At 30.9% G+C, this 25,437-nt stretch overlaps 3 protein-coding genes across 3 annotated transcripts; 2 read left to right on the forward strand and 1 right to left on the reverse strand.

Moving 5' to 3' along the window:
- Window positions 1-4,615: 4,615 nt before the first annotated feature.
- On the reverse strand, window positions 4,616-11,751 carry LOC132754198 (uncharacterized; the record flags this gene model as incomplete). The annotated part of the gene is made up of 5 exons (XM_060744792.1): window positions 11,644-11,751; window positions 9,646-10,710; window positions 7,300-8,031; window positions 6,871-7,079; window positions 4,616-4,787 (listed from the first exon to the last, which is right to left on the reverse strand). Coding segments are annotated over exons 3-5 (937 nt in total), but the record flags the coding sequence as incomplete, so codon positions are not given.
- Window positions 11,752-13,376: 1,625 nt separating this feature from the next.
- On the forward strand, window positions 13,377-17,411 carry LOC132754195 (uncharacterized). The gene is made up of 2 exons (XM_060744790.1): window positions 13,377-13,570; window positions 14,687-17,411. The coding sequence occupies exon 2, from the start codon at window positions 14,713-14,715 to the stop codon at window positions 16,036-16,038; it is 1,326 nt and encodes a 441-aa protein (XP_060600773.1). The 5' UTR covers window positions 13,377-13,570; window positions 14,687-14,712; the 3' UTR covers window positions 16,039-17,411.
- Window positions 17,412-19,868: 2,457 nt separating this feature from the next.
- LOC132754197 (tripartite motif-containing protein 59-like) lies at window positions 19,869-22,842 on the forward strand. The gene is made up of 2 exons (XM_060744791.1): window positions 19,869-19,985; window positions 20,350-22,842. Exon 2 carries the CDS (start codon window positions 20,370-20,372, stop codon window positions 21,729-21,731), a length of 1,362 nt encoding a protein of 453 aa, XP_060600774.1. The 5' UTR covers window positions 19,869-19,985; window positions 20,350-20,369; the 3' UTR covers window positions 21,732-22,842.
- Window positions 22,843-25,437: the final 2,595 nt, after the last annotated feature.

Genomic DNA, 25,437 nt, shown 5'->3' on the forward strand with positions numbered 1-25,437 from the left:
ATATATTGGTTGGAATCTCGTCTAAGTATATTTGTTCCGATAGTGTGACACTATATACTGTGCCTTTTTTCTGACTATGTAATAACCAATAAACAGATGTCTTTGAAGCAGACTTTTGTATTAAAATATTCTAGTTATTAATAAAATGATCATATAGTTTGTACAATACCATAATAAAACTGAAAACATTATTTTTCTGGATGTGAACATTTTTTTAATATAAATACTCATATATTGTTATAAAAGTAAATTCATAATAAAGTCAAAGTCTACTGCTATTTCATGTTAATGCTTTTTCATGTTAGTTTCTTGTCTTTAATTTAATCCGTTGATAAACATGTATATTGAAATGATAACCAAACCTTTTAACATTTGAAATAGCTAAATAGCAACTTTTTGCATTCAAGAACGTTATCTCAAACCAAGCTTAATATCTTAAATTGACTTTTCCTTTTTTCAGTCTAGACAAAATCAGTCATTTTGTTAAGAAATTGTCTGAGTAAACAGTGACTGAACAGTGCAGACTTTGTCCAGACCGCAATGACGTTCCTTCTTTTTTTAGTCTGCACTGGTCGCATGGCTAGATTCAGTTGCTACCAGCATTTATAAATCGTACATGTACTTTCTAAAACAGTGGGCAATTTATCTGAATTATGTAAATATTATCTCAATTATTGCAAGATCATCTCAATAATTGCAATATAACCTTTTCACATCGGTAAAATACTAAAATACTGCCGACATGTAATTCATGACTATTTCGTGTCAGAGAACAAGAAATCAGTTTAAAATTCTTCTGCTAAAGAAGAGAGTATTTTTTTCTGAGATATAATTGAGTCCTAACCACCTCTTGTCTTTGCCATAAGACGAGGGACAATTGACAGCTACGCTTATAGTTCAGTTTCTTAAGTTAAGATCTAATCAAACATGCCAATCTCAATACCTCATCACTTTGCAAGAAATTCAGAATCTTATTGAGCGAATGATTTTCTGATGACCCTTGGGAATTATATATTTTCCGGTGAATAGGTCCTCGCTGGTGTGGAAGTAACTATTTGTACCATATTTGTTTTGTATTTGTAACAGTAAGCCGATGGCTCATTTTTCTTTTATGTCTGTGTAATGAATCGAGAGAGAGCTTAAATGTAATTTGAGATAGAACAAAAACGGAATTTATAGTTCAAATTGTCGTAAAAACTACTTTTCTTTCAATTGATAGTCATCATACATTTTTTTCTTATAATAGATAGATGTTTTTTTTTCAATGGTATTAAAATAGCTTAGATGCTTAAAAGTTTAATTTGAAAAAAAGTAGCCTTTATTAAGACCTATGATTGAAATGCAAAATCGTGTATGGTTTATAAGGCCATGAGGCACTAGCATACAGTTCAATATATTAAAGATTTTAATACGATATATTGTTCAGTATCATACAATCATACAGGGCATACCATTTGATTGAGTCGATGGTATGTAATTTATTTCCTCAGCATGGCAAATATGTGTTCATTATGCTGATATAGACAACTTTACTTGATAAATAACATCAAATATACATCAATTACGAAAGAAGTCATAATAATAAAAGACCGCCGCCACGAGAAAAGGGCACTCGGGCATTTTTTATCGATTTTTAGTATATATATATATATATATATATATATATATATATATATATATATATATATATATATATATATATATATATATATATATATATATATATATATATATATATATATATATATATATATTATGTCATCACTTTAATAGTATATATGCATTCTAAACATAGTCACCTTAGTGCAGTAACGGGTTATATCCTTTTATAATATCTAATTGAAAGTAATCGGTTATTGCAACCATTATCAATTAAATATCTTATTTTCATTATTTATATTTGAGGCTAAAATGAATGAGTTGAAAATGCTAGTTAATAACTAATCAAATTGTTTAACTGTTAAGCAAACATTACTGAATTGTCATGGTATTCGGGGGGGGGGGAACTATTTGATTGTTAGTACTAGTAATATAGTCATTTTATCTTGTTCTAGCATATCTTGATAATATTTTCATGGAATATAATCAATATCATATCATTTGATAACAGAAGACTAATCAAGTTGAAAGGTATGGTAGAAAGGAATCAAAAGTTATAGATAACACTAACATTTCAAAATCAAATATGGGTAGTAGTCATGATTGAATTTAATTGAAAATTGTTTGGTTGTCATGTGGAATCAAATGTTAACGCTACAGCTTGATGGTCAAACAAACTAACAGGTGGTTCCATGCCTTACCATTTCTAATAAAACACCATCGTATATTTATTATATACGAATTTAAATAAGATTTTATAGGGCTGGTTTTGACATGACAATAGTAAGGATCTTAAAAAATCGCTATACAATACTGGTATATTTAATTTTGTAAATATTGAACCCACAATTCAAATAGCATCTAATGTATAGTTATTTCTTTAAAGTTAGAAATAGTTTAAATTCATTTATCTTAATTGTTTCAAAATTATATCAATTATTGTAATATTTTCTCAATAATTGAAAAATAACCTTTTAACTAGATGAAAATATTAACACATAATCGATGACTATTACTTGTAAGAAAGGAACGATCAATGTGCATATCCCTCTGACAAACCAAAAAAAAAGAGTAGCATTTTTTTCTTAGAATTGAAAGGGTCTGTACCACCTCCTATGTTGATATTAAAGCAGAGTAAAATTGAAAGCTACGTTAATCAAACATGCCAATCTCAATACCTCATCACTTTGCAAAATATTCAGAACTTATTGAGCGAGTAATTTTCTGCTGACCCCGGGGAATTAAATTCATCCCGATGAATAGCTGCTTATTTATAAAGAAGATATTACTTTTTTTACCATATTTGTTTTGTATTTGTAACAGTAAGCCGATGGCTCATTTTTCCTTTATATCTGTGTAATGAGCCAAGAGAGCTGAAATAGTAATTTGACATTGACAAAACACCAAAGAAAATATTATGCCAATAATACTATTCTTTCAAGTTATTTTCATCTATACTTTTCTTTTTGCAGTGTAATATGGTTAGTATGTAACCGTGGGTGAACGTTATTTGAATTTGTAAAGTGAAAACTTTTATTTAACGCTTACAGTTCGTCGTGTATTACTACAAAAAAAACTAAAATATAATTACAAGGCTCATTTTGCCACGAGCCTTTTAATATCCCCTCATATTTCTCTATAATATGCCAGCATATTTCACATTGTAAATATTGAACCGCAATTTGAATAACAAAATGTATGATTATTTCTTTTAAATAAGATTAAAACTTAGACCTATGAATATCTGTATAGCTTTACAAATGAGATACTAAAGCACTCATTACGAGAACTGTAAACGTGCCTTTTCCCACAATTCGCTGAATCAGATACAAAGTAAAGGAGATTTGACAGCTATTATAACAGTTAAGAACCCTTAACAACTTCTGAACAAAATAAATGGAACACCAATCTCACATTCTAAGATTGTTAAGAAATATTCAGGATTTTATTGAGCGTGTGATTTTCTGTTGACCTTCGGCAATAGGAAATATCCTGTTGAATATAACTATGCTTATAACATATTTGATTCGTAAAGTTTGTGATAAAATGAGGTTCGCGTGATTGTATTTCAATTTCCCTTTCAGAAGAAGCCACTGGGGGTTTCTTAAATGTAATTATTAATAATGGAACAACATAAGAAAGGAATACTGATTGTTTTTCGAACCTAATCTCTACAATGCAACTGTTTTTTTGTTTTTTCAAAGAAAAAATCACGTCATTATAATTAGTTTGTTTTTCTTATTATTACGATTTTATCACAAGTATAGCAAGCTAGGCAAAATATAACTAGTACGATACTTCTTCCACACAATGAATAGCTGCAGATATATCTTTAACGCTTTTAATTCATATACAACGCAAGTATAGCAGATTCCTTGTTTTACCGTTTTTTAATAATATGATTATATAACGACGTCAAAGATGACAGATTCCCTGTTTTAATGCTTTAAAAAAAGCATAAGTATGTATACATATTTTGACAATTCATTTGATGAAAGATGAATTTGAGTGAAGTGGTAGTGTTTGTTGGTTTTTCTGAAAACAAATGATTGAAATATACATTATTGATAAAATTTTTCTGTCATAATTATGGATGGTCAGTTGTAAATGCCGTCTGCGAAGAGCTAAAAGGACGTAATATGGCCTTCAAGAGAATTTACGGTTGTCACGAACTGTACTTTAAATGACAAATTTGTCAGAACTAGACAAGTTTTAGTGTATTAAGATATTCGGTTTTCAAAGCACTTTTATTAATCTTTGGTTTATTTGAAAAGCATACATTCTTAGTCTTGAATCTTAAGAATTGCTGTATGGTCAAAAGTTATTTGCTGGAAAAAAGCTGCATTGAACCAAAAGTGTTGAATTGAAAACTATCTTAACAATGAAGATAAAATTGGTTTTTATGGCATCAGTTTGTCGTGTGCAGTTAACAGAAAAGTGAAACGAAGGGCCGATGAATGCTCAGACCTTCTGTATGAAATATAAACAAACATCAATAAAGGCTGAAGGATCTTACCTGGATCTTGCAAAGGGTCCCCACCATGTATCGCCAATATATCTACAGTACCATCTCCGTCTATGTCTTTGATAATCTGAGCCGTGTACAAATTCATTATGTCATTCTTTGCTTCTTGTTTACCGAAATTCCAAATCAGAGACCCGTCTTTTCCGCTCACAGCTTGGAAAGCCTATATTAAAGAAAATATTAACAAACAAATGTGTAATATGTGAAACATTGTATTAAACTTTGACAGTTCGATTATCCACTTGTTAAAAGAATGTCTTAATGAGTAACTTTTCTTAAGAAGAGTTATTAAGAATGTTAATTCATTGATCGATTGAAAATACTTCACATTCTATCTGACACTTGACTTTCCGACATTTTTTGTACAGAACTTTTCCTTGAATAAATAAGGTCACATTTCAGTAAAGTTTCAAAGCAATATTCGTTGCCATTTTTTTACAGTTTATTAACCTCCCCAGTCGGTGCCCGGGGGGAGGGGGGCTTTAGGAATGTTGCACTTTTTCATTATACCTGATGTACAGACTCAATCAAACCGCGTTCTGCAATCTTCATGTAATTTTGTTGTGATTAATGCTTCCGAGAATCACATTGTTGTGCATGCGAGGGATCGTAATCTCATTATTTTCTGAGTTCTTGTATTCCTTAATTATTGACGGAACATTAATAAAACAGTTGAAATGTTTGTCACCACCCCATTTCTAGTACATTGTATAAATTCTCGAGAGGGTTGTCGTTATATTTGAATAATTAAAAATGTGTCGAGAGTACAGACTATTCTTCTCATATAGACATGACAACAAGGTGGAAGCACTAAAGCAAATGAAAAACATATGCATGTGGATGCAGTCAATTTATTTGTGTATAAATTGTTGTTGTTTTTTGTGGTTTTTGTTGTTTTTCTTTGTTTACTATTTTAGGAATGTGGATCTGTTGTCATGGGAACGTAAAATAACAGCAGATCGCCGGTCTATATGGATATCTTTACCGTACCTGATTAGGGGAAAAGCAACCTTAGAAATACCATTGTAATTTTTATTGATTAATTAACAAAGAAATTGTTTGAGAGTGAAGTCAATAGAATGTTATGTGGTTCCATCAAATAATGACAGCGGTTTATTGAATTCTGATAGGCAATGCAATAGGCGAGGTATCTAATTGATTATTGCGCGTAATTATACGGAAACATTGAGTAGACGATGTTGACTCTGTAAACGATTTTTTCTGGAATATTAATATCTAATATTGAAAGAAAACATCTAGCAGTGATTTATGTGTTTAACTACATAATGAGTTGCTTTGTTATATGCGATGTGCTCCATTACTGTAGTTACAAAAAACTGACACTCGACAGAGTATTTTGTTGACGAACGCGATGTCCTACTGTTAAATCAGATATATTCACGTGGTCTTAATTTTGCGAAATCAACATTTTATACTAATTGGTGATGTTAAATATTTTTGCGAAATTTCACTTTTAGTTCTGAGAGATATATATGATACATACTTTCGCACCTTTTTGCGAAAATTTAATTCTGAATTTACAATAAACATCATCTGTGACAGAGACTGTTTTCTGAGTTGCTTTACTTATTTAATTAAAAATTCGTTGTGTTTTATCAAAATATGATTTGTTTTTCACTGTATGTAAATATGTTCTTGTGCACGACAATTTTGTATTTTGGATTAAATCCCATTATATTTTTATAGTCGATCAACAAAATGCCTGTCATTTAACAACGTTCGCCTACTTGATCATTATTTTCCTTCATAACATAAAAAAATGTTAAATGTTCCATATTTTTGTCATTTCATATAATGGATTACCTCCTTTTTACACAAATTTTGTGAGATTCATTTGCAGACAACTTTAAAGTGACATTATGCGTTTATTTAGTTGTTAGCTGAGATGAACTAGCTATATATTACAAAAGACTGACTATTATAATGGGAATTGGCCAATAATAAATTAATATGATGAAATGTATATAATTTGAACGTTACCGATAATGCCCAGAAATATTCATGTATTTGTTCTGGAATTCTCATGGGTTATTGATGATACACGTGATATATAATATAAAATTGAGAATTGTTATGAAAAAATGTAAGTTTTTTTTCACCTACACACCAACCATTTGCACTTAGATGGACATAATATCATTGACGCATGATGTCAATGATTTTTTATCCATCAAGGTCCCGCCCAGTTATTCAAATTATTACTCGCCAAATTAAACAAAACCTACCCCCGCTCGACCGCCTGCCAGACAATCCATTACGCCATCTTTATTTAAGTCGACTTCACAGTTAAGTCCATAAATTTCATGATCCGAATAGTGCCGCCATAATTCTTTTCCACTGGCTCCCTCTAGCGCTAACAATCCCCCAAAACATGGGTAGTTACCAGGGAAGTAAATATCACATACTATGCTAGGAATGTTGTAGCCATCTGCACCTAGCGTTCAAAAGAATTCAAATGAATGAATATAACGATATAGAATATTCAAATAAAAATAGAAAAAACGTTTAACTTTTACATACATATATTGCAAAGAAATCTCAAAACATTAATAAGTATTACAATGTAATAAAATTTGCCTGAAATGTTAAAACACTAATTTCGATTTCAGATCCGATATCTTAAACAGATGAAGGAGAACAATATATAGTAATACCTGTTGCAAATCCCACAATGATGTCTAACACGCCATCTTGATTGACATCAACCAATCGGAATGCAGATTCTGTCAATAATTTAGGTATACCTACTGTCCAAACATCCTCAACTTCTATATGATCACAACCGACGATATCCGAATAATCCCGCGTTATTTTCTCATTAACAAAATTGAAAGCACCTGGTGAAATCACTTTATTAAATCCAGCTTTATTTTGCTCGTGTTTGTTTACAAAATACACAACAAGACCCATCAGAGAGCCCAATGAAAGCACCAAGAATAGAAAACATGAGACAGCATTTACTATTGGCCGGCATTTGCGGAGTCGGCCACGCCCAATTTTTGTTTTCGTTCTTGACCTTGGATACATTAAAGGTTTAGTTGCACCATCTTTATCTATGCTTGGACTTTCAACAAACACTTCATCCTCTTCGGAATATTCATTTTCCCAATCAGGAGGTTTTTCAAACCCATCTGGAAGGTAGCCATTCTTTTTACCTCCCTTGTTATATCTCACGGTCATCGACAGAGCCTCGGTTTCGTAAGCAGACATGTTCCGCTGTTGTCGTTACTGTAACTGTTCGGAGAAAAATTACCTTGAAAGGTAGAAATAACAGTTGGCGGTTTAAACGTGATTCAAAGTTCGATAGGCCATCTTAGAGTTATGAGGTAAAAGTGTTGATCTGAGATAACCTAGGCACTTTTTTTCAGGAATCTGTCATAAATAATCTGTAACAAAGAGGAAGAAAACTCATAATTGTTAATCTGTTTGCCATCGATCTTCAGAAAATACGTTGTAATAGTTTCAGAATATGTTAAAGCCGCCACATTGTGTCTCAGAAACAAGTACGTTTTTCTTTCTCTATAAAGGGCAGATATGAGTTTTATAATATTAAAATTATGGTTTTAGAGCATGTTACAAGCTTATCACCCGAAGAAAGAGGTGCTGAACATAAAATAATTGTCATAAAAGTAACAAAATGTAACAAAATAGTATTTTAACTTCAATACAAAATATCAAATAAATATATATAACCTATGAATTACTCAAAAGCAACAGAAGCAAAAGATGGTGCAGGAAATTGACAATTAGTTACTTTTCTTTAAAAACTATAATAGGTTAAACAAGACAACAAAAATTTAAAAAAATATTTATAACAATAAAAAAAATTCTTTCTTATGCATAATGGGCCTTTAGTAAATGTTATATAATATATTCTTTTTTAAAATTTCTTACAGATTCCATATCATATAATTGACCTTTTCAGCTGGTAGAACATAAAGTAGAAACCAAAAATAAAATTAAACCTAAGTATATAAAAATAGCCTTTTATTACATTTAAATGTATCTAAGATCAACGTTTGTGATTGTTTAAAGGCAAATTAATCTTCAGAAGTGGGTTCTTATTTCTTTCTTTTCTATGTATTATACTGTTAAATAATGGATTTAGATCATGTTTGACGATTATCATCTAGAGAAAGTAGAGCTGAATATAAAATATTGTGTCATAAAAGTAAGAAAACAATATATTGTAATCATGATATTATGATCTTAATCAAAAGGAGCTGGTCAATAATGCGTTTGTACAACATCGGCAATATGCTTTGTCTTTTATAAGCGTTTATTAGTTACTGTAGATAGTCATACAAACAAAAAGTGAAAAAAAATGAAAAAAGAGATTATGAAAATTATAAAAAGGTATGAAAGAAATTAAAAAAAATATCAAAGATCTAGATAGCTTCAAGAGGAAATCAAATAGAAGTGATATATGATTTCCTTAAAAAGATAATTTACTAAAAGTCGGCATAATAAATTAATAATCCATTTGTGTTCATTTTTTACCATAAAAGTGATATTTGTGTAATTCGCAACGCACGGCAATAGCATAACTTTTGCTTTGCATAATTTTTACCCAACGCATTCAATAATGCCAATGCACAATTTAATATTTCTTTTATAGTTTTCGTCGGTCTAATCTGCAACTAGTTATCATTTTTACGAATTCATGGAATTTCGGATATATACATCTTTCACAAATTAAGATGATACTCTTCACTTAAGGAGATACAAAAAAAGAGAATTAAACATAATGGCATAGACAGCGGATAGCGTTTCCAAATAAAGCTATCTGAAGACAGAACAAAATAAAGCTCTTGTTTTCATCAATATTGTGACATAAAGCGAGCGTGAACACAACTGTATTTATAGGAGAACGTCGATCAATATTCCCAACAGAAACATCGGAAAACACTTTGTAATTTGATCATATTTAATTCTCCTAAGAATTTTCCATGCCGTTTTATCAGTTGGAAGAATAGATATAATTTCATATATTACCATACCTGTATGAATAGTGTCAGAGTCGATAAAATCCAAAGTTATTCGAATAATTCAGCCGATGCAATGGTATAACTAATTCTACGAGAATTTGATCGCCATATTGAGATGGCCGGGATATCAATGACGTCATTACACACACCGTATATTGTTTATTACAGGCAGTGTCGCCTAAAACGGAATTGTTGGTAATAAAGCAAGATATGATAATCCCGCTGGGTTAATAATTCATGTTTGGAAGTTGACAATTTGTCGTTTCTTATCTTTTAATGTTCTCAGTCGGTATTTTCTCATGGAAAGATTATGACGATATTATTGATGATTTATTCGTCTGATAATTAGCGATTCCTCATTAATTCTGTCACTGTTAAATACCTGATGTATTATATTCCATCCTGAAAAGGTTATTGGCGTATTTTATGATGTCTTGTCATTATTTAGTCGTGTCGTATAAAATGATATAAGTTGACAGCACACGTTTTTTTAAACAATTATGAAAAAAGTACACAATGAATATTTACCGCAATTTTCAATTTTTTCATTAAAAACCCAAATAACATGTTACGTCTGTTATTTAAAGAATTAACTTTTTGTAAACATTCTTGAGTTACTTATGAACAACTTTGATACCGGTGCACTGACGAAGTTTTGACTTGCTAAGTTCACTGCCAATTAAACAAATGTATAATGAACACAATTAAGATTACCCGTTTAGCAAACACGTAAAATTTGACGCTAGCTTAATTATTCCAGAAATTATTTTCTAAAATAGCGCCACACTCTAAAGTAATCCACATCCACAAAATACTGGCACGTTGACTATATTTAAAAGAAACAAATAACTATCCAGATATCTGCAAAATCGCTAAAATTCCATCACATTGTCAACAGGGATTCATGAAAAGTAACAATTATCAGCTCCGGTATCCGCATACTGTTTAAGTACGGACAATAGTCCACCCACATAGAATGGTACTCGTAGTGATTTTTCTATAGGAAATCGATTGACTGGTTGTCCATGAAATATAAAATCCAATTCAGTACGTGTGTCAAGTCATTAGGAAGTTTTCCTGTAAACAGAGTGAGTGAATTATTAGAAATTGTTGATGTCCCCATATGCACTACAGAGTGTTTGATCAGCTAACTATACAGTAAATTGCTATGTTGACATTTTCTTCAGAAGATTGTGGTTTCGATTTCCCCTGTGGATATTTTAATTAATATCAGTCCTTGATAAAGTTGTAATTTGATATGCATTAAAAGGGTAATTGAATCTTTTTATTTTTTATATTTCGTCTTAAATGAATAATAAATAAATAAATAAATTTTGTAATAAGATAAATAAATGAATCCAATATAAATAAATAAATAAATAAATAAATAAATAAATAAATGAGCCGTGTCATGACAAAACCAATATAGTGGGTTTGCGACCAGCATGGATCCAGACCAGCCTGCGCATCTGCGCAGTCTGATCAGGATCCATGCTGTTCGCTATCAGTTTCTCTACTATTAGTAGGGTTTGTAAGCGAACAGCATGGATCCTGATCAGCTTGCGCGGATGCGCAGGCTGGTCTGGATTCATGCTGGTCGCAAAATCAAACGCACTATGTTGGTTTTGTCATGACACGGCTCAAATAAATAAATAAAGAAAGAAATAAAGAAATAAATGAATAAATATATGAATGAATAAATGAATGAAGGAAAGAACGCACACGAATGAACGAACAAACAAAACAAACATAACCATATATAAAACCAATGACAATGTTTTAACCCCTATCATCTAAATATCCTAAATGAACTTGTTCATCTTTGAATCTAGACAAAGCTATTTTAGGGGTAAATTTCAAAATTATGCATTAACAGTATAGCATGGCGAACAGTGCAGACCATGATCAGTTGGTACCGATGTGCTGTGCCGGTTGATCTCGGTCTGCACTAGTCGCATATAATATATATGATATTCCAAGCAGAGCCAGGGTTAAACAAAATGTACTTACCGTACTTATTTTTCAAAATTCCTTCATTGAATCGAAACATTCCGATGTTTGCGCCAATCCCTGGTTTAAGATGATTAGTAACTCGGTTCCCAAGTAGCTGAAGTAATCACATCCGCTTATATTACTTTTTATAGAAGCACATATCAATTACACATAATCAAAGGGACATCACTCTCATTGAATATAAATATCAGTCCAAATATGTCAAAATGCGAATATAATGAATAATTCTTGCTGTATCTACGGGTTATATATTTTTTGTGTGCAAATTCTGATTACGTAAGCTAATAACTATGGACGCACTTAGAAGACATATACGAAAAAAATTCTCCTTATTTCTTCTGTTACATATAACTATGTTATTTATTATAATATATTGAATACACTGGTAGAAAGTATATTTGTATGTACTAAATGTAATATGGGCATGTCATAACAATTAATACCTTTCATAGTTGAAAATAAGATGCAAAATGGATTCGTACATTTAATAATCGCATAGAACCATATCTTACTTGGGCACATCACAAAACAATTGGAAATAATTATATAACATATTTTTAGAAATAATCTCGCCAACTTTGAGATTAAACTTTTCTATTCAATTTGTATTTTTCGACCGTAGCTGACTGTTTTCACCATCACATCCGGTGAATTGAAGGGCTATTTGCCATCACTACCCGCAATTTTCCGTACTGGTAATTTGTGTGCTATGTCGTTACTAGATATCTGAAAGTATTGTGAATATCTTTTTAGATATTACTGATTTTAAATTATAGATTTAACCAAATAAGCCGCTTAAACTGCATTCTTTTTAGTAAGTAAATAAAAATATACATGCAGATATGTTATATCGGGCAATGCTTTGTAGAAATAAGCACACATTTTGGTAAAAATCTTCATATTATTTATCACTCTATGCAGCGAAAATTGACCAATTCTAATTATTGAAACAAAAGTATGTAGTTTTCAAAAATTTATGATAAACATAGTTTTCTACAGCTCAACAGATGGGACGAGTCATTTTGTTGTAAAAATGATATCTAACTGTAATGTATAATATGAGATAAATACAATCATCATTTGAAACCAACATTGGCGACAGATTAATTTTGATGTCGTATGAAACTTATAGTAATCATATTAGGTAGCTATGATACGTAAATAGAATTTGATTAAATGCTTATTTGTAAAGAAAAACAGTCATGTCATTTTAGGATAGTGTTTAGGAATAACGTACATTTCAAGAATAATTGAATAAAAATGAGGTTTTACTTTATAATTAAGATCAATATTTGAAGCAATAACTGCAAGCTTATGCTATTTTAAACGGATTTATATAAATGATGGTGACTGATTTACGCCATGTCGTATATTAGCTAAGAAAATGCGGAAACACGAATAACACAAAGTACAACTTTGTCACATCTTAATGTCTTAATCTTTTGGCATTTTTCTTTAGATTTTCGACGAGGAAAAGTGAAAGGCATCAAAATAAGGCATAAAATACATCATATAAAATGTAGTTTTGTTTAGAGAACCCGAGAGCCGGGCTTGCGACCCAATGATCTGTAGTCAAGGATTGTTACCACCAGACCGCCGCACTCGTTCTATCATATGTACACGAGTAAAGAGTTGTCATATGATATAAATCACTCAAATGTGTAGTGTTTATTAGCTATATATTTAAATTGTACTTTCAACATTCTTTATTTGAGAACGATGTTATCAGGTGTTTGAAGTTTAAAGTTTAATTTATATCTGATAAACAGTTTGAACAATCATAAGATTACATACATGAACCCGTTTGATAATTTACATGTATTATCTTTGCATGGGAAGAAAATATTCATTTTCGATTTTCGATTGAAAATCATTTTTAAATCGTTTATCACGCCTGTGAATGGTTGAAAGGACATTTTATGAGGTAAGCTTACATTTTTATTGCTTTTTACTTTAAAGTTTTGGATTTACACGTATTTACAAACCTACAACGTCTTTTTTCATTTTTTATCTGATTTTAACATAACAAACTTTCATATTAGAATACAGTGTATATCAAAAACGATATCATATTATTTTGATATCACATGCCCCCAAGGGTGATAGTGTATAGCGTAAACCCGAGAAAGGGAATATTTACCGATGTTTGAGCCAGGGAAGACATAAACTTACTGAAAGGGTTAACAATTAATTCCTCGCCCTAAGACGGTGTTTCTATCGAATAAGAAATATAAGAAAAAAACACTGTGGGTAATCTTCAATGTCGGAATTAATTTATTTTCAAAAAGAAAAAGAAGAACAAAGTGAAGATCAAAATGTAATACTTGGGTGGCTGAGGATGAATATGACAATTGAAAGAAGAATTTTAGGCGATTTATAATAGAAATATTATTTCATAAACTGCAACCAATGACTTTACAGCGTTTGCATTACATTGTTGATATTCAAATTGAAATCATGCTTGGATCCAATCTTATCAATGTAGCTTTGGTTTGAATTCCATAGTCCAACAAATCCACATCATTAAACACATATCTTATCCCATAAAGTCTCGACTTTATTTTCAGTGTCCAAAAATCTATATCATATGCATATCATACTCAAAGTAGCCTCGTTGTCATATTCAGAGCCCAAATATTTATATCAAATCCTTATTGTACTAGAAGTAACAAAGCTCTTTCAAAGTGTAAAAAATATTATTGTGTTCAATAAAGAAATCGTTATACATTGTTGTGTAAAATACTGATTTTGTTGAATTCGTACACGTTGAAGAACTTATATCGGTTTGACCACTGTGTACTTGTCCAATATAAATCTGTATTGTACTGAAATAGGTATAATTACCTTATTATATTTAACATCTTAATAAACGTAAAACTCATTTTAACTTTATAAACCTTTATTTTATATAGTTAAACGGCATTAATGATTTTACTATATTTATGTGTTTTCCAAATGACTATTAATAACATATTTTGTAGCAAAAAATTTCAAAAATAACCAATCATTTACATCTTAATGCATGTGATACATAATTTAGTTTCAGAATCTAGAAGTATTTACACTATGGCGACTTCATCAACATATGGTGACGATATTGATACTGATACGGTGCATTTCAAATGTTCAGAATCGGTGATCACGTGTCAAATTTGTATGGATATATTTGAAAGTCCAAGAATTCTACCATGTCAGCACACATTTTGTAAGAAATGCGTCGTTTCCTTGGTAACTAAACATTGTTTAGATGATGTCGGTAACACAAGTAAAGCCTCGTTTCCATGCCCGAACTGTCGACGGGATTGTAAAATACGCCAAAAAGGAAAGCACAGTATAGAAGAGCATCTCAAATGTTTCCCCGAAAGCCTATTGCTTAACACTGTTCTTGATTCGATAGAGGAAAAACCAAGAAGCCATTCTGATGAATCTGTTACAGATTCAGAACATGAAAAATGTACAAATTCTAATGACAAAAATTTACAATGTGATGCAAAAGAGATCCAGAGACTTTCCTTTGTTACTATTCTTTTTTATCTAAGGCTTCTTGATTTTATACGTGATGTGCATGTTTCCTATTCAAATTCACTTAACTCGGTTACCAAGACAACTTACGTTTATTTACTGAGAGATTTAATAAGAATTCCTTCGCTACCGAACACCATAGATATACGACAGCACCCTGTTTTTTATCTTCATGATATCCAAAACAATGGTACCAAAGAAGCGGCAATGATTGAAAAGGAGATAATGCCATATATCAGTTATCTTGGATTATATGAAGACGACATATATGAGATTATGAATAAGGACGCTCAAACACAAACAGATGATGAATATGTTAATTTTCTTTTTCTTAGTACACTGGTATTCAAATTTTTACTCCTAAAATCTTCCTCTTTGGTTGCATGGTTATTCCTGTTTCTGTTTAGAAACGCTAATGGAAAGTCGTTTGACTTTAGCTTGCATTACTCTTTACGCTTAAGAAAAATTAGATACTGGCGTCTATTTTACAAAGTATTTGATATTTCAACTATGTTATATGCATCTGAACAGTCATTTTTGTGGCCCTTTTCCTTGGTAATTGTGTGCTATATACTCCTTTTGGCATTCTTTAAAAGGATAAAGAATTTAGTTTCAGGTGGTGTCAACATAGGGAACACGTTGCCGTTTTTCCCCATATTTTTGATTAGTTTAAACTTTTTCTCAAATATTGTAAGATGTTACCTTTATACAAGTTGTATTGTCTATTCTTACTATTGGATTTTTGGCAAACTTTTACTTTTCGAGTTCTTACATGGCATTATTCAAATCATTGTCATTATTATCTTCTTTTTATGTGGTAAAATGCATTACAAATATGGGCCCTTTGTACACGAATCAGACATGTTATAGAAAATAAAAACACGTTTTTCTTTCATTGACGCATGTTGTATTAAAACACCATAATAAATTTAAAGAATGATTTGGCTTTGTAGTTGTTTCAGTAATACCTAGACTAGAGGTCGAAAAGATCACGCTAATTTTTTTACACTTCGTGAGAAGTTTAAGTCATTCTATATTTTATCACCTTACGAGAATGATTCAATGCTTTAACTTTGTAGTGTTTATTTGCTATATACATATATTCAAATTGTACTTTTGACATTCTATATTAGCGAACGATGTTTTCATGCGTTAGAGGTTTAAAGTTTATTTTATATCTGATAAACAGTTTGAAAAATAAAAAAGGTCATACATATACCTGTTTCCAAACATTTTGGATTCCCTTTAATTACATGTGCTAAATAAAACTTGAGGTAGGATAAAATGCTTCGATACTTTAGTTTTATTATTATCTATTTTTTAAGAAACATTGTGATTCAATTCTAATATCATTTAATAGTGTAAGTTTTTATCAAAAGTTGGAAATGGATCGTTTGTTTGTTGTTTAAGTTTGTTTGTTATTTTTTTGTTCGTTTTTTTTGTTAAACGGCACACTGACAACATATAACTTGCAATATAGCACCGATCATTATAACTTTTAAGCCAAATGTGGTAGTACACGCTTAAAAATGATTTAGTTAAATTGTAATTCCGTTAAGTTATTGATCAGAGTTTTGGATGGAACTGAGGCTAAAAGTTCTATAAGTAAATTTACTCAAAGTGGTATAATTTGATATTGAAATATTCATTGCAAGACGTACAAAATGTAGCACCGTCTCCTGTTGAAAGGTGGGAATGTTAAGTGTGTTCAATTCGAAATATGTAAGGCGAACTACTTGATTATTACAGTTTGGAAGTAATAAAGATTATAAAACACCAAGACATGAATTTATAACGAGACGCTTTGTTCTAATTTGTAGTACAGTGCAGTACAATGCCGTGTAATGCAGTGCAGGGCAGTGTAGTATAGTGTAGTGTAGTGCAGCAAAGCGCAGTACAGTTCAGTGTGGTGCAGTGCAATGCAGTGAAGTGTTTATGTAGCCAGTAACACTGGATGGGGTCAGTTTGACTTGTAATCATGCCAGGTAATAACAAATATAATGTAAAGCAACACATTCAAGTGCATGGGAAAAGGTACATAGTACGGTTGGACAGGACATAATGATTGTGTTTACAATGTGTTAGTGTTCAATGGACACATTTACATGATTCTGATCGTTGCATGACTTTAGATATATATATAGATGGAAGTTGTAAAAACGTCATGTTAATACGTCATAATGCTTATCTTGTGGTATATTTACTAAAAATGTATAATGATAATGTAATGAATAAATTGTTTTAAAAATCAGTATTTCTTTCTTAAATATTTTGGAGGGTTCAAGAAATACTAAGGGGTTACATGATCTTGTACAAGTATCGCTTATCAAATAATCCAGTAATACAAACTTTTTGAGGAAAAAGGAATTTTATATGGGCATCTCGCCTATCTCATCATGGTCTCTGCATGTTTTTTAACAATATCACAATCATAACATGAAACGAAATGTAGAAATTCAGTTACCATTTATATTAAAAAGCATGTTTCATTAAAGCGAAAGAGCAACATGGACTCTGTCGAGTCGTCTCTTTGTTTTATACAAACACATGTACCAGCAACAACTACTAAGGGTAGCTTAGAACCAAACAATGAGATTCCTACTATAAGACCTTCATAAATTGCCATACATCAAAAGCTACATATATAGATATGTATATAAGTATATTTAGATTTATTTAGATTTATCATATATATGCAAATAAAGCCATTTTCTTATTCTGGAAGAAAACCCGAATATTACAAAAACAATGGACACTTGTTCTGATTCCGAGTCTTTAATATTTTAATATTTATTTACCTTTACTCCATCATAATCACATGCTGTAGTTAACTAAATCAAAAGAGCATATAGTAGTACGGATAAACTTTGCTCTGTTTTTTTTTTTGACATGATTTAAAAGAAAGTATTTATCCCACAATCATAGCTTATTAAAGTCATTTTGGTCTTTTTTTTTACCATTTTTTGGGGAAAAAAAGGATTTCCTGTAATTAAACAAATTTTAGGGAATAAAAAGAAAAACTGGAAATTTACAGGTATATATATTATTCAGCATCACAAGTTACAACAATTATATATGGCTGTTGTTGATACACATGATCCAACGTATCAATATAAAACAGATAATAACTTTTTACTAGAACGAAATATTATTAATCATCATATATATGTTTCTACTTAATCATTTTAGAAGCGTATTAATATTTTGTTTTTCAAAAATACATCATAGAAATATCCAAATGATACATTTGTATTAAAATTTGAAATATATAACGACTGGTTATTGTAGATCAATTCACATTAAGTGCTTAAATAATTTTACTAAAACATCTACCAAATGGGGTTATTTAATGAAATATTTATGTTCTTGTTTTCAAAAAATGGCAAACTAATTCAAACAAGGTAGGAATTATCATCAGTATGGCAATGTATACTCTTGTTATACTTTACTAGACTAAGTGTAACTTAGCAAGTTAATTGTATGTAGCTACTCTTAAATATACAAATTGCTCTTAACATTTTATAGTGACTTCTTCTTGCTTTGTGTTGAATTAACTACGTAATCACAATCCGCTTTAGTATTAAAAATTGTTTCACAGATTCGTGTCAGTGTTTTTAAACAAGAAAAACCAACCAACCAACTAACCAACCAACTAAAACTCAATTTAATCATATCATAGGCTATACGCTTATTAAACATGTAAAACTAAATTAAATGGCATTAACTCTTCTAGTTAACTGTTCAGTGATATATAATATGTAACAAAAGTGTCGTTCCTTCTGTAGCAGCCGCTAAGGTTGATGTGATTGGTAGCATTGATATCATTTCAATTATACCTCATGGATTTTCAAGTAAACCCATACACTCCGACGGAGGCAATATTTCCGGCTACAAAATTTGTTTGTAAAGGCTTTCAGGAGAACCTATATTCGTTTATCGATTGAAATTTTCTAAATAAAATAATCTTGACAATGGGATATCCCTTTAGAACAATAAAAACTAATGTTTAGAGTGAAAATTGCAGGCTCTGTTTGATTGACCCTGTTCATGCGAGATAATGGAAAGTAAAACACTTATTTCTATTGCAATATGCAGTTTAAACACTTGTCCGGCTACGAAGCAGCCGAGTCTTATATGATTTTGAATATGACCCATGATATACTGCGGAATGACAAGAATTTATTTTACGAGTCGTCAATAAAAAATAACAAGTACATAAAAACATTCACACATATCAGCCTAACATTTTATGACCAAATTTAAATGCAAAACATTTTATTTACATATTCTTCAAATGGTAAGACAATGTTTTCTTGACTCCTCATACAAAAAAAAGACTGTGCAACAGTTACTGTCTGTTGTTTACCAAGATTCAATATCGTGGAACAGACTCAAATTAAATCATACTTAAACACGTTATCTCCACCAAAAATAAACTGTTTCGCTTTTGGATAAAATGCATCGGTTTAGAAACTAGGGAAAAAATCTTTTGGAACATAAAGTGGTAACACCGCTGAAAAACGTATAGGCTATATTTCATAAGGTATGAAATAAATAACTTTACTTTGTACTGCGTAATTTGTTTAAGTTTAAAAAGAACAAAAAGCTATTTCGTACAATGCGATAAGAAAAATCGAAGTTTGATTAAGTTTATACAATGTACATTTTAATGAAACATTGAAACACAAATATGCGATATACTTTATACCTGTAAAAGGGAGTGTTTTTTCGAAGTGAAAGATAACATGCCCGTTTGATACCGGTTAAAGTAAACGGCAGAACATTTAGAGGAAACGGACAATAAAAGGGATATTTAAGTTAGTTTATACTTAAACTTTTTATGTGTACCTACATCTACTTGTAGAATATTGTGTAGTTTTGTTTTTTCTAAAATGCCTGTTTAAGATGAAATAAATGCACCTCGTCTAACTACACTATCAAGGCTAATTGGAATATTATTGTCCTAGCAAACCAATCCAGGACTTACTGCGAACTTTAATATAGCAACTTTTTTGCAAATTTAGATTTAACATTTAATATACCATGTTGGATTGTGAAAAAGGTCATAATTATGTTAATAAATTGACTTTTTGTATATAATGAGTTCATGTGCTTATGTACTTTTTCCCTCGTGTAATACTCAATGAAAGTGAATATCGTGTGATAAAAATTTCGTTTCAGAATCTGAAAGTATTTACACTATGGCGACTTCATCAACATATTGTGACAGTACTGATACAGTCTATTTTAAATGTTCAGAGTCGTTGATTACGTGTCAGCTTTGTACAGATAAATTTGAAAGTCCAAGAATTCTACCATGTCAGCACACATTTTGTAAGAAATGCGTCGTTTCCTTGTTAACGATGCATTGTTTGGATGATAATGGAAACACAAGAAAAACTTCATTCCCATGTCCAAATTGCCGACGGGAATGTAAAATACGACAAAAAGGAAAGCACAGTATAGAAGCACATCTCAAATGTTTCCCCGAAAGCCTTTTACTGAACACTGTTCTTGAATCAGTGGTGGAAAAGCCCAGAGGTGAGTTTGGCAAAGTAGGAAAGGAGACAGAAAATTACAATTCTAAGTGTTCATGTGACAAAAATGACGATAAACAAAAATCTCAAGTGAAAGAGATCGAGAAGAGACAGATCTGTTTTAACATTCTATGTAGTTTACATGTGCTTCTTTTCTTAACTCATGTACATCTTTTCTGTTTAAATTCACTGAAAACGGTTTCTAAATCAACTTACGTATTCTTTTTCAAAAAACTGTTAGCAATCTTTAGAATAAAGAATGCTATGAATATAAACAAACATCCTGATTTAAAGCAATTTGATATTGAAAGCAATGCAGCCGAAGAAGCAGCACAGCTTGAACGTCAAACAAATTTATTTATTGATAACATTGATCTAACCGAGGAAAATGACACTGAAATTATTCTAAAAAATGCCCAAACACAGACAGAGGACGCGGATATTGCGTTTCCTCTACTCAGTAAACTTGTTATCAAATCTTTACTTGTAAAAAATTCGTCTATCGTGCAATGGTTATTGAACTATTTGTTTGAAAAACGTGATATAAAAGTGGTTGATTTTAGTCTTTGCATTTCTGTGCAATCTAGAAAGATTATATTCTGGTACCTGCTCATCAAATTATTTGATATATTTACGATGCTTTATATAGCAAAACAGTCTTTTACCATGCCATTTTTCCTGTTCTTAATGTGTTATGTTATTCTTCTTGTGTTCTCCAAAAGAATTAAGCTTTACGTTGACAGAGGTCTCTATATAAGGAGCGCATTGCCACTTTTCCCGATATTTCTGATTTGTTTGAATTTCTTCTCAAATCTTAATAGGTGTATTCTTTATTTAAGCTGTTTGGTGTTCATTAATTTTTGGCTGTTAGTGAGGCTCTTATTTTTCGAGTTTCTCCCGTACCTGACTATTTTTGCTACTTTTAAAATCCTTGATTTCTGCAATAAAGGCCATTTAGCCAGACAATATGGACCATGTGTACAAATAATAAGTGTTAAACAAAAAAGGAGAAACATATTTTTATAAGAAAAATGTTTTCAAAAACTATTTCATAGGTTTATTGAAACGAAGATATCCTATGTAGAATTATCACTAATTTACTATGGACGGGGGTCTGTTTCTTTTGAATGGCCAAAACTGCGTCAAAAACATTATCAAACAAATGTGTGGCATGTCTAGAGAGTTTCAAAAATATGAATTTCTGACGCAAAATATGCCTTTAAGTTAAGACATATAAATATGCAAGTACACATGATGAAGTTAAATGATGTGATTCTTCAATCAGTTGTTGCCTCATGTTGAGGAAATAAAACAACTTTTAGTTAGCAATATGAAAAAAAAAACCTTGAGGTAAATAAAATAAAAGATTATCTCGTTTCAGTGTCATTCTGTATTACATTTATATGATTTTAAAAAAAGAAGTTAGAATTCAATTGCATAAAAAACTTTGGGTACATGTTTTGTTCATTCATATACAATAATCACTATGCTAGAAAATCATTTAACCTTTTACCCCATGAGCATATTGTGAAAAATGGCCATTTTCATTGAAAAGCCTCCTGTAACAAGTTCAAACTGCTATGAAACTGTGAAAAATGCTTTAATACTAATGAAACTTGGCACAAATGTTGACTACACCTTAGCCTCTGTAACAGCATGCTCAATGGTAAATTTCCTGATACAATGGCAGCGGGGGTCGTCTCAAAATTGCCAAAAATCATTATTTTGCATTGTTTTTTTCCATCAAAACTGTTTTCAAAGTGCTGCAACTTCTCAATGAATTGAGATAGAGTAAAAGACTTTTCAGCGTCGGTTACTAGTTACCCTGAGATCGACCTGAGGCCATTTTTAGCCTGTCACATGTCCAAAATTTTCTTGGAGACGAGGGGGACTCCGCCCCCTTCAAACCCCCCAAACAGAAGGGGACACATCCCCCTTCTGGCAACCCCCTGATGTAATATTTGTATGGGTTACGGCGCCGAAAAAGTGGTCACTTTTTTAAACAACATTTCTACTCGTCGAAGTACTAAGTGTACTCGTATATGCATATAAAATATGAATTAAAACTGATTTTCTTTTGTAAAAGCATTGTAAAAATGTTGCTGTGAATGAATTTGATTTGAATCGAAATACAAAATTAATGAATAAAAGAATGAAACAAAAAAGTTTTTAAAAATTGTTTTAATTTTACTTTTTTTTTCAATATATTAACAACTCATCAACATTAAATTTTGTATAAATCCATGGATACAAAATAAGGTATTTTTGGCCGTACTCCATAGAAAACCCCCGTAGCCCTCCCCCTTTTAAAATTGCATTTACCCCCCTTTAACAAAAAACTGTAACCCTCTTCATTTAAAAATTGTTACGGGAATACAAAAAAACCAGGAAAAAAACTTCAAAGTAAAAATTTATAGAAATTTTTTTAAAAGGGTTTCTCGGGCACTTCTGAATTCGACATATTTTGCAGGGTAAAAAGTTAAAATTTTTTGGACTTCCAAACTGGAAACCAACTTATTTTGTTAGGAAGTTTGACAAAATATTGGTATATTTTTCGCAATATTGTTGAAATTTGAACTAAATGTGTAATACAACAGGCGCGTTGAAAACATAAATTATTCAATTTCTTAAATTGGCACACCATAAAGGGAACATAACTCATAACACAAATATCCCGATTTGATTTAAATAAGGTAGTGTCCCTTTTTAATTCGCATATTCTAATTACGCTCTCAGAACATGTCAATGTTTACATTTGGAAAATTTAAAATTTAACTTAAAGTCAAAAAACTATTTTGTTTAAAAAAGTAAAAAAAAAAACTGGGGGTTTCATTCTATTTAGAAGGGTTTGATGTTTCCCTGTTATGGTGAAATATTTCGAAAAAACATTACAAGGGGTTTAAAAAAAACGTCCCCCAAAAAAAAAGTTGATTTTACGGGCTTTGTTTATTTAAAGCCAAAAGAAGAAAAAACATAGAATTTTTTTTTAAACCCGCACAAACCCCGTTTTTTTATACATAACGGTTTAAAAAATTTGTTAAAAACAAAAATTATTTAAATTTTCTATTCTAAAAACAATTTTTAAAAAAACTTTGGGGGATGATTTAAAAAAATGTTTATTTACGGGAAAATTTATCTTTTAAAAAACCCTCAGAAAACAGTTTTTTTTAAAAAAAGATCTTAAAAATTTTGGGTTTCATGCTTTATTACGTACTTTGTTTTTATTCAATACCACCTACTTTTGAGGTCAATGTAACTTTCTATTGACCGTCTATCGCAACACAGGGACATTGTTAGTCATATACTAATAATATCTTGTGATACGTAATTTTCGTTGTCTATCATGTCATCGTAGGCTTATAAGCCTTATTTGATTGAAATAAAATATATATTTGTCTGTCTTTCTTTCTGTCTGTCCTTATCACAGGCTATATATTATCTCTGAAAAATAAATTTGAATGAAAATACATATATATGTAAACACTTTTCAAAAAAAGAATATAATTGTATTGTGCTAGATAACATACGAATTTAATATTTGTTTTTGAAAATGTTTATAGCGTTTATTGTTCTTACCAATTGTATTGGAAACCGATAAGTAAAGAATGGTTTTTAAAGTAAGTGGCAATTTCATCGCTTTTAATTCGTTTTACAACATTATATAATTAGTGTATACCTCCGTATGGTCAACAACTAGTAACGTGTTTGTAATATTTATTACTAAATATGAAACATTGAGATAGACTTAAAGCATGGCTGCACTTTTATAACAATCATAATTATAATGTATGTGAAACGTTAGTTTTGATATAATAACATATATTAATAAATATATATCAAAAAAGCAAAAGAAACAACAGCAAAAACCCGCAGGAAATTTCAAGTGTATTATTCGAAAGACCGGTAGGGCCATTTAAACTTCATGAATTACCGATTTTATCTTCATGAATTCACAATTTAAACTTCGTGAATTCCCGTGATTTCCGCTTCATGAATTACTGATTTCAACTTCACAAATAAGGACTTCAACCTCGCGATTTCACAATTTCAACTTCAATGATTCAATTTCTAAATTCACGATTTCAACTGCACGAATTCACGATTTCAACTTCACAGATTCACGATTCCAACTCCATGACAACTTAATGAAGTTTGAATCGTGAATTCGTGAAGTTAAAATCGTGAATTCATGAACCTGAAGTTGTAAAATTATTAAGCTGAAATCGTGAATTAACGAAGTTGATTTCGTGAAATTGAAATCGTGAATTCATGAAATTGAAGTCGTGAATTCGTGAAGAAGAAATTGTGAATTCATGAAGTTAAAAATCGTGAATTTGTGAAGTTGAAATCGGGAATTCATGAATCTGAAATCAGGAATTCATGAATCTGAAATCGGGAATTTAAGAAGTTGAAATGTCACCACCGGTCTTGCGTAGTATTAAGCTATGTATCAGCTGTAACAATATTGTTTAACGTTTTGTAAAAAAGAATGCTTGTAGCGCCGTTATATGTCGCAACGCCGCTAAATGTGGCACTTGCCGCTTAATGTCGCACAATTTCCGCTAAATGTCGCAACCGCCGCTTAATGACGCAAAATCATTTGCCGTTAAATGTCGCAATGTTAACGTTAAATGTCGCACGGGAAATCCGCCTACTCAAGACGAATTATGTCTGTTTGAAAACGAGTGATTTTATCATATATGGAAATGCGCTGCAAATAATACAACGATAA

This window comes from Ruditapes philippinarum, unplaced genomic scaffold (assembly GCF_026571515.1).
Source record: "Ruditapes philippinarum isolate M1 unplaced genomic scaffold, ASM2657151v2 ctg17052_1_1_1_1, whole genome shotgun sequence".
NCBI classification, from domain to species: domain Eukaryota; kingdom Metazoa; phylum Mollusca; class Bivalvia; order Venerida; family Veneridae; genus Ruditapes; species Ruditapes philippinarum.

Bases quoted from the DNA above. Each gene is read 5' to 3' on its own strand.
- LOC132754195 (XM_060744790.1), top strand. From the start codon at position 14,713: ATGGCGACTTCATCAACATATGGTGACGATATTGATACTGATACGGTG.
- LOC132754197 (XM_060744791.1), top strand. From the start codon at position 20,370: ATGGCGACTTCATCAACATATTGTGACAGTACTGATACAGTCTATTTT.